Consider the following 13,609-nt stretch of genomic DNA (forward strand, 5'->3'; position numbering starts at 1 on the left):
ATTCGATGGGAGGGTTCTCTGTCCAAAGAGACGAGCACATCTTATTCAGCGCTTCCTTCTGCCGGAGGGACTATGGGTCAGTGCTAACGCGTCAAAAAACTATTTCATTACGTACTAGGGGTTCATACATCTCAAGTTCGACCCCGTCCCCCGTCGGCACGCTCTGCAACTTCGCTGAGACACCGATCTGAGCGTTCGGGGATATTGCCTGCGAGGCATTCTCGACCACATTCTCGAATTGACGTTGAAACGTAATGCGCAAGAAGTCGGTCATGGAAACAGGTCCAACCCGTAGCCTTGAGGCCTCACTTCCGGCTTCTGTCCGTAGCGTGCTGATGGGGAGAGTCTGGCTCTGAAATTTCCGCGTACAGGACAGCGGTCGTTCGGATGGGAGGGATGCCGGAGTATTGAATAGTACAGGAGCATTATTTTTGGCAGGTGGTGTATGAGGACGTTCAACGTCGCCGGCAGAGTCGCCAGCGGCCGGTGTGGCATTGACATCCGCCAGAGCAGATGTGCCCGGTATAGGCACCACGACATCATCGAGCGGTGGGGGAGACGGGGAAGCAGGCAGAGGAGTATCCGGAGGTGGTGTCGCAGCAGGTTCAGACATTGGGGGTGCAACAGTCAGCAAGGAAGAAGGTTGAAAAGCGACGGCCACCCACCGAGCTTGTTAAATCGTTGGAGTTTGAAGTCCGCTGTTCATTGTCCATTGTACTGAATGCTTCTGTGTGACCTTACAGCACACGTGTTGATGAGCGTCGCCACCAATCGTGGTGCGCGAGGAACGCGTGTTGTGGCAAGAGACTAGACTAATTTCTCACGTTGCCGCGGTCGAAGACGGCACGTGACACGTGTGACCGTGACTCGTGTTCCCTCACCGGTGTCTCTCCTCTGGATTACGCCCTAGCAGCAGCCCTCGAGGGTGGATGATAGTAGTCGTTCACACTGAAACTGAGTCAGCGGTGATGGGGGAAGTGACCCTCTTTTCCGTTGTGGTCCCTAATGTCCTGCGCTGACCAATCACATGCCACTGGATACATCAAGTACCCGTATTGAGCATGGAAGAACTCACGTGGAACCTACCATTTTGTGTATGATTTTTCGTCCCAGAGTTGTCCAACAGAAATGGAACAATGCTGCCTCTTACGCGAGCAAAATCTAACCCTTGCACCGAACATGATCTGTATTAATGATCGTTCTTCGGTCGTGAACAAAACATTGATCCTTGTCTCAATTATCTCATGCTTCTCGGCTGACTCAATGTGCGTATTGTAGTAAGTGCCCCCAAGTCACTATAAGCTAGATCCCACTGGTCCCGAACCGTCCAAAATGGCCTGCATTCCCTGCATCCATGCACACCAATTCGATCACCCAGACGTAGTAACCCAAGCTTATTCCCTCTCATCCTCCTTGGCAGTCACATGCTTTCATATATGTACATCACTCCTTCACATCCTCCTCCACCGTCCGCACCGGCCCGACAAACCTGTACCTCCCGAACGCCACCCACGCAAATGTCACGAGGAGCATCACAGCCCCGATCGCAAGGACAGCATAGTTCATGTTGATCGAATTCACCGGATAGGAGGTAGGCAGAATGAACAAGACACAGATGAACACGGTAAACTTGCGGGCATGGCGATATGATGTTAGTGAGCATCCCGACAGGGGTGGATAACTGGCTTACTAGGGCGCTTGCGACGTTAATCGCCCAGGAATACCGGCCGAGAGAGAACGGTCCTCGCTCGGACAGCCTTGACGACGGCCCGCGTCATTATACTGTTGCAATACATCTCAGATAACTGCAAACGTACGATGCGGGCCAGAAACAGCGGATGAGGATGGGCTGGAGGTAGCTCAGCATAACAGCTACGGCCGCGGATGACAGAATGGCATTGAACTACCCACATCGTCAGCTCCACGCAGCGCAGCTGGGAGATAGCATAACTTACCGCAACGGTGGAGCCTATATACGCACAAGAGATGATGCACCCGATCAGCACCGACACCCACACGCCAAAATAAGGCGCCTGATTCCTATTCAGCGCCATAAACCGCCCCCTCATGGGCATCGCATTATCCCTCGCAAGCGCATAGAACAACCGCGAGCTCGCCGTGAACGCCGTCACCGCCGCCATAAACTGCGCCGCGCATATCACCACCAGGCACATCAGCGTCAGCCTCTTCCCCACCGCGTCGTAGTACAACTGCGCGATGGGGATCGCGTACGATGTGCTCTGGACGGACGCGATAGACTGCACGGAGAACAGGAGTGCCAGCATGTACGCCAGGCCGATGAGCCAGGAGCCGACAATGGAGAAGACGACGGCGAGCGGGGCGAGGACGGCGGAATTCTTGGCTTCTTCCGCGACTTGCGCTGCGGTCTCGCAGCCCTCGAGGGTATAGACGGCTTGGAGAAAACCAAGGAGAACCACGAAGCCGCGGGAGCTCCAGCCCGTGAAGCTGGCCGTTTTGCGGTTCAGTACAATTGAGAGTGCATGTCATCGGGGATACGTACTTTTCGAAGTCGGTGAATACGAATCCCGCCGAGTTCTACGCGCGACATCCGTCCACATACCGTGGGGGAGAAATGGGAAACAGCGCATGCGTACCTTTACAGGCGCCTTCACGAGAAGCGTTATCACGAGGACGAACGTCCCTCCTAACGTCCACCAAACATTAAACGAACTCATCCCTCCGATCGCCTTGGTGCCGATTGTATTAATGATACCTGACAGAATATTCACGCCCCAAGCAATAGCAGCGATCTCCACTCTCGTCAAGGTCCTACCTTGGCCAACCTCAGCTAGCGACGCAAGGTATAGCGCTACGCTTGAACGTGCGAATGGTATGATTGTATCAGTCTCGAGAAGGTGCAGTGAGTGGTAATACAGATACTTGCCTGAGATTGCCCGAGGTACCAGTGAAGACCATGGCGATCGAGTAGATCCACCCCGTGCAGACTTTGTATTGGTCAGACCGAGGCGCGGCACTTGAGTGGAGCCATTTAATACGTACAGCCAAGCGCGGGTATGTCGGGCTTCATCTTGCACACCCAGAAGTAGAGACCACCCATGGTCGGGCTACATAATCCCAGTGATTAGTGGTTGCGTCCCGAGCATATGCCAAACGAGGGTCCACGCACTATGCACTACAAATCTCTGCGAGACACAGCGCGATGAGCAGCATGAACAAACTGCATATCTACCCCACATCCACATCACCCGTCACTTCCTGTCCCCAATACAGCACTACGAAAGAAACCACTCACGTTCCACCCCCAAAACAACCCTAGCGGCCCGCCCGAGAACAGCCCCGTCTGAAACGCACTGCTCATCCCCGTCAGGATCCCAATCGCGCAGAACGATATGCCCAGGACTCCAAACAAGCTCATCTCCCGCCGGAACTCGCTCTTGTACCCCAGGTCGCGCAGGCGCTTGTCCGACTCATCCTCGACATTGGGGAGCGGCTGCGGGAAGGGCACGCTCTCTAGGTCGTCGCGGTATCCCACTTTCTCTGAGGACATTTCGGGCTCGGGAGGGGGGAGAGCAGGAAAAGTGGATGCTGCTGGAGACCATGATAAGGTTGACCCTGGCCTGTTTATCGTCGGTTGGACAGGACTCATGGGAGGACTGGAGCTTATCGGGGAACCCTAACCTTGTGACGACCTTGACGTCCCTCCTCTACGCGTCCGCTGTATGTCATATTCTCGAACTTGAGTTTAGGCCAGAAAAAAGTTTTATGCCATGCACAGAAGTCGGGCTGATATTATATCTTTTCGGTATGTATTTACGCTCAGAATCCGCACAGGCCCAGTATAAGATGGAATAGTAATCACAGATAATTGTACGCTTTCGCCGTATTGACAATTCACTTGAGTCATTCCGAATCACTTCACTTAGCATCTCGAACAACAGTTCTAGTATATACCAAACCATACTGAGTACGGTATATCAGGAGCACATCACTACCATAAGAGCAATGCGCGGCGGAACGATAGACCACCAAGACGGAATTGGACCAGTGTGTCGGTCCACTCGGAAATAAGTGGCTCAATCTGCTGCTCCAGTGGATGCTTCTGGGGATACATCCAAGTAGGGTCCGGTACGTCGAGTCCCGGGCGGACGATCCACTTCCGCTCAGTGGATTCATTGTAATATTTGATCCACCGCTTGCATGAAAGCAGAGATCGTCGCTGATACCTAAGATGCGCTCGGTGGTATCCTTCGCGAGGACTATGAATCGCAGCTCGGGGTGGAGGAAGACCGTGACTCGGTTCTTCCACGAGGATTCCTTGAATTCTGACTCTACTATAGCTTCGTCGGTGTCACACCGAAGAACGAGACGGTCTCGTTCTTCGCCCGATGTGGCTTCTACATACTCACCCGCCCTCAAAGCTTCGTATGCAGTAGGGTCGAGGACCAGCTCCTTGGGCGCGGGAGGGGTAGCAATCTCTGTGTCCCATACATAGCTGATGGGTCCTCTCATGTTGCGAACCCTTTTCGAGAGTCGCGCGGCGGCACCAGAGTATCTGCCGAGAACCAGCAGTGCGGACATGAGACTTGCAGCATGATGACTGAGGGGCTCGAAGATATTTAATCTAGTGACGCGGCGGAAGAACCTCGAACGCCCCAAGATGTCGCAGAGGCAAGAAACGCGGTATACTTGGGCCAACATCCTTGTACCCCTGATGTTCTCTGGCGTGATTGTGCCGACCAGGGAATCTATTTGTTTGCGGAGTGAGATGAAGAGTCGCTTCAGAAGGTCTGCTTGGGGCAAGGATCTCTCCTCTCCACACAGCTCCCGCGCCCGACTAACCATTGGTATCTCCTCCTCGCATCTCCGCCACGGGTTGACCTCATCTATGAGGGACATCTCCGGGAACAATTCGGGATTCGTCTTTACGTCTTTGATCAATCTCTTGACCCGCTCCACGCCGCTGCATATGGCAGTATTAAAAAGACTCTCTATGTCGGTCTTTTCATCTTGCAATAATCGAAAGAGTTTATCGGCGGCTTCACGTTCACTATCCAGGGTATCGGCAGCGGTTGCAAGGGTTAACCGAAGCCCATCCTCCGTGTTTTCCATCGTGACGGCCAACGAACGGCCGTTCTCGCCGGTGCACAGTAGAGTGGCCAAACCATTGAGCAGAGTGAGCCGTAGATCTCTCTCGCTAACCTCTTCTTCCTCCAGGCTAGGAACGACGCGCCTTGAAGATGCAGTTTGGAAAGCCAGAAGCACCTTAAAAGTTGAATGCTGTTTGCAAGTGGCGTGTTCAGCTCCATGGCCAAGCTTAACAAATATATGCATAAGCATGACTGCGTGGAAGAATCAATGTCATCCTGACCTACGCTCTATTTCTGAAGGATGAAGTCGTGACTGTACTTCGGGGGTCCAAGTTTTTTGATGGACGCGAAGCCTTGTACTTATACGAACACTGCTGTTTCTCCCGACATAAAGACAGAGGAGGACTACAATCACAATACTGAAACGTGATCCCCTTCTGCGCCGCATAATGCGATGGCTGGTGACGTGAGACTGATCTGGCGCCAAGATCTGTTCTCACGAGCGGATGCAGTCAACACTTCCGGTCAATACCGTATGGCCTTGTCGCTAATAAGGACCTTGGAAATTTTCAGAGATTGTTCAACACCGTGATATTCAAGCATGCCTTCGTGCCCTGTGGAACATCGATCATGCTCCCTCGAGACCCACTAGGACACCAGTACCAGAGATCGCAGAACAACTGTTCCCTGCCGAGACAGATATCTCACCTTGGAGATATATGCAGCCGATCTTTCAGCATATTGTCTCAGTGACCAGCGAAAGGCATATTGCCTTGTCGTTTGAGGTGCTTACCAGTGTGTCTGCGGCTGCATATTATCTTTCGGTAAACAAGTTCGGTGATCTGCTCCATGGAGCCGAGTTTGAGCTAGCGAAACGAGGGGATTCCTGGCTAGCCAACTTTCGCCTGCATCAAGTTGGGCGTTTCAGGCGCAGGCTGGCCAAGCTAGGCCAGTACTGGACCTCCAGCGACAAGATCAGTACTTGGGCAGTGAACTGCAAAGACGCAGAGTTTTCTGCGACTTGGGAGGACCTCCCCGTGGGGGATAGAGAAGGGGAGGCATTAGCCTTGGAGACAACACCCCAGAAGAATTTATCCGCATGAGGGGCACAAGCGGTCAATTCCCACAGTCGTTTGATTGGGAGCGATTTCTGTTTAGTCAGCCCTTCAGTGGAACGCGATGGAAGGCCTTTATCATACCTCATCGACGCGGATTCTATTACCTTGATGTAATCATTTTCCTACCACATGCTGAGATCACATGTAATATTGGTCATGGAAGGACCTATACTTGCAGTGCGCTGCGTACGGCAAAGACGTCGACTGGTCTCCTTGCTCACCAACGTCTGATCATATAAAATACTCTTTTGACGTGAGACCATCGGCACACCCCTACGCTTTGGTCCTGACTCCAGGCAATGGCATCGTGATGTCTGGTGCGGCAAGATAAGATGTAGGCTTACCTGTGCTAGGATCCGGTGGTAGTGTCGAATGCAAATTATAAGTGAGTAGAGGAGATGTCAAGGCCCTAGTAGCCGACTGGCTAGCCGTCTGTACCATGTATGTAGAGGACGCTCGATTGCCAGACGAAGTCAACATGTGATTATGGCAGAGACCGAAAACCGTTGCCACGCCGCTCGGCTCGCGATCAGCCAATCACATCTGTCCTCTACGGGATACTCACTGCTCGCAGTTGTCAGTGCGTTTGAAGCTCATCCTGTATCAGTTGTCCTGTCACCAGCCTTCAACTTGTTCGCCCATCTCCTGTACCCGAACGGCTAAGTATAGAATACTCATTCCAAGTCTGTACCGCATCCGACTCGGCGTTCTCGTGTCCGGGCTCTTCAAACTGCGCACTCGGAGGGGCTCAATGGACTTGGTTACGGCCGTCCGTTATGCGTCGCTAATATATGTGCCTCTCTCTGCATTTCTGCATTCATTGAATCATGAATCACGAGGGACCACTGCCCTTCCAAGCTGAGCGCATGACACGTCGAGAGCGGGGAATTCAGTCTTGACAGGAGATCGATCGTTTGGGAGGAGAGGTGATACAGACGCACTTGACTGCTGTACACTCTAGATCTTCAGAAAGCCCTCCACCAGGACCCTAGTCCCAGTGCACACGACGTCTAATACTAGTAAGCATTGAAGTCTCGCATTTGAGAGGGATCAAAGTGGGTGCAGCCGTTTTTTATTTCGAGTCCGATGGGCTTGTCCTGACGGGAGGATGATACTTTTCCGGGGCCTTCCTCGGTCCTGTCAGGCTGGTCTGCTAGGCTGTCGTTGGCGAGTTTTCGGCATCCGTGTTGCGGCTCTCCACCAGCCATGTCTACCCCTTTGGCTGCACGCTCCTCGCCTGTCCAGAAATCGCTACTCTTGGAGGATCTGCGACATTATGGGCATAAACTTCGGTTGCCGGGGATCTCTGTGCGGTGTATTCGTATATTGCGCGGCCAATACCCACTGGACTCCTCGACTGAAATCAGCGTGTCTCACGTTGCCGTCAAGTCGTCTCTCCGGCTCTCGACCATGCGCTGGCGTAATCTAAGAGGGTTTAGATTCTAAGCTCCCGGATATACGAAAGCAACGCCCATCCGCTGGCGTCCGCACCGTTTCTCGCCGAAGCAGGTCCTCGTGACAGCGAACCACACGTTTCCCGAAATACAAGCGTCCGACGGCACAGACCGTAACTTCCTGACCGACCTCGAGTGTGATAAGGTGCGTCAGCGGCTTGCAGGTCAATCACTAACACCTCGTAGACAGATAGACAGAAAGATAGATCGTACGTACGTCCCTCGATACATCTCCCGCGCTGGAGGGCGGCAGCGACGCGTTGCTCACGTGCCACGTTTGGTGGTCGCCGGTCCGGATGGCCGACTGCCCATGGCGGATCCGGATCCGGAGGCTGCTTGCCACCGATCAGTCGATAGGAAGTGCCACTCGTCCAAAACTTCCAGTTCAACTTCCAGTACTCTGGTAAACCAAAAAAAAGGAGGTGAAGACGAACGCAAGACGATCCTGCTCGAGGTGCGAGGCCAGAGCCATTTTCTGGACATACTGTGTAAGTCCAGTCGACCGTGTTCGTCTTACTGTACAAGTATTTGCGCCAACTGCGAGCGATAGACGCACGACGACTTCTTTTCATTAATTACCACACGAACCGCAATATGAGATAAGATAAGTCGACAACACATCCGAATATCCAATGCAATGCAGAAAACAGCCAGATAGAGGTACGAGGTACGAGAACAAGTGCTACAGGATGTGATGAGTTGTGTGGAGGGTATTAAGTGAACAATGAACAAGACGATGCGGAATGGAAGCATGGAGCATACAACAACAGGGCGTTGGAATAATACAGTCCGGGTGCTGAGTCAGTAGAGAGAATAAACGAGTATACAAGTAGCTGATAGACCGTTTGAAGTTCCAGTAGATGCAGAGAATCTAGCATGAATCAACGAGTGAATGAACGTCGAGGGGGCCAAATCGGCCTTGAAGTTTAGTGTCGACCAGCGACGCAGGCATCTATGACGACACCAGCCGGCAGAATCCGCTTATCGCGCGATCGATTCCTTTCTTTCCTTTCCCTTGCCCGCTCACTGCCTGCCGTTCGCCATGTACACCGCGTTGACGACGACGTCCCACGCGAGGTCGAGCGCCTGCCAGAGCTCCTTGTCGTACACACCGAGGGACACGATATTCTTCCACAGCGAGTGCACGAGCCCGACGTACCGCGCGAGGTGGTCCGCGGAGTAGCCGAGGGTGGCGGCGACGTGCTGCGCGGCCCTCTTCCGCGCGTCGCCGTGGATCTGCGCGGCGGACTGCAGGGTGCTCGGGACAAAGTGCGCGGGGAGGGGCAGGAGCGCGTTGAGCAGCGAGTCGAGGCGCTTCGTGTACAGGTACGAGTGCAGGATCGCGAAGGTGCTCGCGGAGGGCACGGTGAAGGGCACGACGGGGAGCATCACGCGCCCGCCGTTGCTCGGCGCGGACCGCGGGAGGCCGGGGACGTTCGCGCAGTGCGCGGCGAGCACGAGGTGGTGCGTCGGGATGAGCGTGACGTTCGGCGCGGCGTTGCCCGCGGAGGCGACGGCGAGGACGTGCGTCGGCGCGCTGTGCGCGACCTGCGGTGGCACGGAGGCGGAGAAGCCCGAGGGGAGGCCCGTGCGCGGCAGCGCCTTGGGCACGGACTGGCTGACGGCGGAGATGGCCGCGAGCATCCTGGGAGGGGGGAGGGGTATGATTAGCTTGGGGGGACGCGATTCTCGGGGGCGGGTGACTCACTCGGATGCTTGCTTGGCGATCCCGCGGAGGACGTACTCGACCGGGACGTCGCGGAGACCGGGCTCGACGGACGCGAGGGCGTCTCTATTAATTTCCTTGTACTGCGGCTTCTGCAGGCTGCGCGGGAGGTGGACGAGGGCGGACGAGGAGGCGTAGACGGGGAGCTCGTCGGCGAGCGAGGACATGGACGGGAAGGACGTAGCCTGGGGACGGGATGCCACTTGGAACATTTTGAGCGTAATTTATTATAATCGCGTAGAGATTATATGTGCTTTGTGCGCGAGTCGAATGCCGCGATGATTAGATGGACTAGAAAAGGATTTTCAGGAGGCGCTCTGTACAGCTTTTGCGGGGCCGAGTGCACAAAGGATGTCTTCCAAGCAGTGATTGACGGCGGGCGCTGTGACCGCAACAATAGGATAATGCGCAAGAAGGTCGGGTCGGTGACTCGAGGAGGGGTTAACGCCGAGGCTGGGCTGGTCTGCTAGTCGATAACAGAAGAGGCGGTGGGCTGGTGCTCGACATCGACACGAGGCAGCGAATATATAGACGATGGTAGCCGCCATTTTCAGAACAAGAGCCTGGACGAGAGCAGATGCTGTTGGCGAAAAACGAGTTGGTGCTCTTTCAGCCACATGGCTCCTTCGCTATCACCTCGCGCCTTCCTTTCCGGGAGCGTCGTTAGTCGCCCGATAAGGCAATTCTTCACGCCTGCTTCTTCCCAGCGTCTCCCCCTGCGAGCGATCCGCCCGAGCCTGCTTCCTTCCCACAAGAGTTCCCTTTCGCAGGTGCAGTGCGCAGCCCAGAAGCGTAGCGCAGGCCCGGCACTGTGTACCTTTGCGCAGATTCGTGATCAGATTGAGATCCCGCGGGGGGGGCCTGCTCCAGACGACGTTATACTGCTTTTGGGAGTTGCTTTCAGCCATTGTATTCCGATCCCGGTGCGTCCTTTCATCTGCGGTGCCTTTTGCCTTTGACGCTGCGCTTCTCGCCTCCCGAACGCTGCGATGGATCTCGATTCCGTCGCTTCCTGCGTCCAAGCCCAATGTCCCCATCGCGACTTTGTCCGCAACGCCCGCGTCTTTCATCCATTTGCGCGACGCACAGATGTTTCATGACTGGATGTACCAAATCATACGATATGATTAAGGCACGCGCCTCTCGACCGGTTCGCAATTGGACGACAGTGACGTCGTCATGCGGGCCCAAGTTGCCCGATAGCGCCGTGGCAGAATCTCGTCTTTCATTTCGTTATCCCGTTGCAATCATCTGATGAGCGAGTCCTCTTCCAGGCCGGTTTATGGACCGAGCAACGACTACCGCTGTTGCTTTCCTGCATGGCCGTTGAATACTCCCGTTCTTGTTTCACTTGCGACGACGGCGGCGCCTTCTCGGACGATCATTATCTAACTCTCATCTGCAGTTGCAATTTTAGCCATTAGCGCGCAGGGAACTTGTCCTGTCGGGATGTACCATGGACACATCCGAACAGCTGTCTCTAACCCGAGTATGGCTTCCTCAGTCGGAGTGAACTCTCTCAAGCACAAGTCTAATTGCCTTCTGACCCCGGTGCGTCATGTGTGAACATCCTGACATATAACGCTGCGCACATCCTGACTCATCCACGCGCCCTTGTTCTTGGATGAGTGGCCTCGGTCGACGTCTGCTCCTCGTCTCCCCCCGATATCGATAAACACCAGAGTGCCTTGTATTGTAAGTAACTTGCTCTGAAACGCACGAAGGACCTCGGCCTCGGTGCGGGTGATCGAGACGCTCCAATGCTGCTGTTCCGCGCCGTCTATCTTCGCTTCATCTCCGGTGCTTCAAAGCTTGTCGAAAATTACCATGCATCCCCGCGACGGCCTTACTTAGCCTCTAACGCAGTGCGTCATATACGAACATCCCGAAATATACTGTTGCGCACAACATGACTCATCTATGCTGCCTTGTTCTGGCTGGGCGACTCTCCGACTCCTTGCCTCCTCGCGTATCGATAAACGCCAGAATGCCTTTTGCTATAGATGATCTTGCTCTGAAACGAAGGAAGGACCTCGGCCTCGGTACGGGTGACCGCGAAACTTCCCCCTGCACTGAGCGTTTCGCGTTGTCTTCCAAGCCTGGAGGTTGATGGTTCTGACTTGGCTCGCAGCGCCTGCATGGCTGTTCTCCACCGCCTCGTTATTGGAAAACCCTTCCGCGACTCGTCAAATCCTTCAGACCTCGGAGATGAGATAGGGATCGATGACACGGAACGTATAGCGCAGCGGGGAAGTTAAACGGTTGCTAGTACGAATGCCGAGGCCTATCGAGCGTTGCAGAGCAAATATGTTTTTGGTTTCGCTGATCTCTGACACGGCAGAGACTGGGCATCGGTTAGAAATCACCTGACTCTTTTAAAGGCGACGTTCTCTTGCATCCGACCACAGTGGGCCAGATATTCAACTCAGCAGCCGCACAACTCATCTGTCCGCCCTTGTTCCAGTACGGCCCCTCACCGGGCACTCCGCCGGCAGCAGATGACCGAAAATTCGCTAGTGCCCACACCTTCATCTCCGCGGCCTGGAGGTTCATTACGGCCTCCACGTCAAGCCCTACTCCTGCTTTTCCCGGTGTTCCATGGCGTCATGTCCTTGAAACGCCGGCATCGTCAGGTAAAGTTGGAAACTCGAAACATACAGAAAAGCTCCACCGATCGACATGCATGCATAGCATACTTGTTTCTGGTTTTGCATCTCAGGGCTGCGTCTAGCGGCTCCAGCGTCGATGTTCGATCGCAGCGGTCATATGGACGATACTAGCAGACCATATCACGAATGTCTCAGTAACACGAGGCAAGGTTAATCGTACGCACCCTCTCGCTTAAAGGATAATCAAGGACCCACAACGTCCGCGCTAATTGCTGCGCTAACACGTTGCTGAAGGGTATCAATATCAGTGCGCGAGTCAATCTGATGCGCCTCGCGGGTCGGCTAACGCGTATTTTCTGATGCTTTGAATCTCGAGGCGAGGGTGCGGGGCGGCGTCTCGGATATCTCGGGCGGCCGTGTTTCCCTGTGGTCATCGCGGGGATCGCGATCTCCGCTATGAACTGACCTTTTGAACGTCGACTTCGGGGCGCTGGTGCGCGAGAGGGGCGAGGCTGGGCACAAAATGAGGTATGGACAAGTATATTTCCGCGTCCTGGATGCGTCCGGAACTACTTAGATGGGTCAATGCACAGTCCACGCGCTGAATGAGATACTGATTTCCTGTGTTACTCGCCAATCGCCCGACGCCGCTTGTCTCTCGTCACCTTACGTGTGGCGAGCATCGCGGCCTCCAGGCGCATCGGCCTCGCCTTCATGCTCGCATTTCTCTCCTCCGCGCAGTCCCTTGCCTCCGTCCAGCGCACGTCAAACCCGATCCCCATATGACACAGTGGGGAAGAGGCTGACATTGATGTGCCTGGTGTAGATATGTGCGGCGCAGTTTATGACGGCGGCGACAGCGTTCATGGCGAGCTCGCGCTTGTGCTATGCGCTTGCAGAGGATAATGAAATGCCTATGTGCGAGTGGCTTAGGGCTTTGTGTAAGGATCAGGCGCCGTATTTTGGCATGTGGGTGTCGGTGCTCGTGGGGTGCATCATCTCCTGCGCGTGTATTGGCTCCATCATTGCGGAAAGTGATGTTGCTGACCAGGTCTGCATCGCGACATTGACATCCTCGTAGTTCGACGATATCTCATCGTCTGTGTCTGTAGCAGTCAACTCAAGCTATGTCCAACCGATAGCTGTTCGCTGCTTCTGGCCCGGGTCTTGAGTCTGTACCACTTTCAGCAACGTGGCAGAATGACGACGCAACCTCTTATTCAGGTTTACGAGCGAGGGCCGTTCTCCCGTGGCCGGGGCTCCTAGCATACTAACGTTCGCAGTGCCCTTTCATTCGGCCCTCTCGTCAAGTCCTGGCCATTCCACCAGTCCCCTTTCCTAAGTTCTGAGCATTCAATTTTGTCCTCATCATCCTGCCTACCTCATATCCCGTGGACTTGATAAAAATGAACTACGCTGTCCTCGCCATCGGAGTTGTCATGCTCATTGTGGCGTTCACGTGGCTCTACATTGGTCGATCCATGTTTGTGGGTCTTGTGAGAACGGTCGAGCGGGAGACCTTTGATGAGCTTGCGAGTTATATGGGTGGCGCATCTATGACTAGTACATGTATTATGCCGGTCGACCGTGCATGGTTGAGGGCTATATAAGCTTACACTAGGCCAATTTCTTT

The 13,609-nt window shown here is 54.5% G+C and overlaps 5 protein-coding genes across 5 annotated transcripts; 1 reads left to right on the forward strand and 4 right to left on the reverse strand.

Annotated features, from left to right (window-relative positions):
• Positions 1-45: 45 nt before the first annotated feature.
• On the reverse strand, positions 46-613 carry GLOTRDRAFT_133888 (uncharacterized protein; the record flags this gene model as incomplete). The annotated part of the gene is made up of 2 exons (XM_007872860.1): positions 46-70; positions 129-613. The coding sequence occupies 2 exons, from the start codon at positions 611-613 to the stop codon at positions 46-48; spliced, it is 510 nt and encodes a 169-aa protein (XP_007871051.1).
• Positions 614-1,443: 830 nt separating this feature from the next.
• On the reverse strand, positions 1,444-2,414 carry GLOTRDRAFT_50528 (uncharacterized protein; the record flags this gene model as incomplete). The annotated part of the gene is made up of 4 exons (XM_007872861.1): positions 1,444-1,629; positions 1,691-1,757; positions 1,818-1,903; positions 1,956-2,414. Coding segments are annotated over 4 exons (798 nt in total), but the record flags the coding sequence as incomplete, so codon positions are not given.
• A 107-nt stretch (positions 2,415-2,521) lies between these two features.
• On the reverse strand, positions 2,522-3,648 carry GLOTRDRAFT_66873 (uncharacterized protein; the record flags this gene model as incomplete). Its single annotated transcript, XM_007872862.1, has 6 exons — positions 3,275-3,648; positions 3,149-3,207; positions 3,022-3,086; positions 2,906-2,966; positions 2,616-2,835; positions 2,522-2,556 (listed from the first exon to the last, which is right to left on the reverse strand). Coding segments are annotated over exons 1-6 (792 nt in total), but the record flags the coding sequence as incomplete, so codon positions are not given.
• A 1,875-nt stretch (positions 3,649-5,523) lies between these two features.
• GLOTRDRAFT_96993 (uncharacterized protein) lies at positions 5,524-6,172 on the forward strand (the record flags this gene model as incomplete). The annotated part of the gene is made up of 2 exons (XM_007872863.1): positions 5,524-5,602; positions 5,643-6,172. The coding sequence occupies 2 exons, from the start codon at positions 5,524-5,526 to the stop codon at positions 6,170-6,172; spliced, it is 609 nt and encodes a 202-aa protein (XP_007871054.1).
• A 2,492-nt stretch (positions 6,173-8,664) lies between these two features.
• Positions 8,665-9,534, reverse strand: GLOTRDRAFT_50449 (uncharacterized protein; the record flags this gene model as incomplete). The annotated part of the gene is made up of 2 exons (XM_007872805.1): positions 8,665-9,286; positions 9,350-9,534. The coding sequence occupies 2 exons, from the start codon at positions 9,532-9,534 to the stop codon at positions 8,665-8,667; spliced, it is 807 nt and encodes a 268-aa protein (XP_007870996.1).
• Between the last annotated feature and the right edge of the window lie 4,075 nt (positions 9,535-13,609).

Source organism: Gloeophyllum trabeum (assembly GCF_000344685.1).
Source record: "Gloeophyllum trabeum ATCC 11539 unplaced genomic scaffold GLOTRscaffold_00020, whole genome shotgun sequence".
NCBI lineage: Eukaryota > Fungi > Basidiomycota > Agaricomycetes > Gloeophyllales > Gloeophyllaceae > Gloeophyllum > Gloeophyllum trabeum.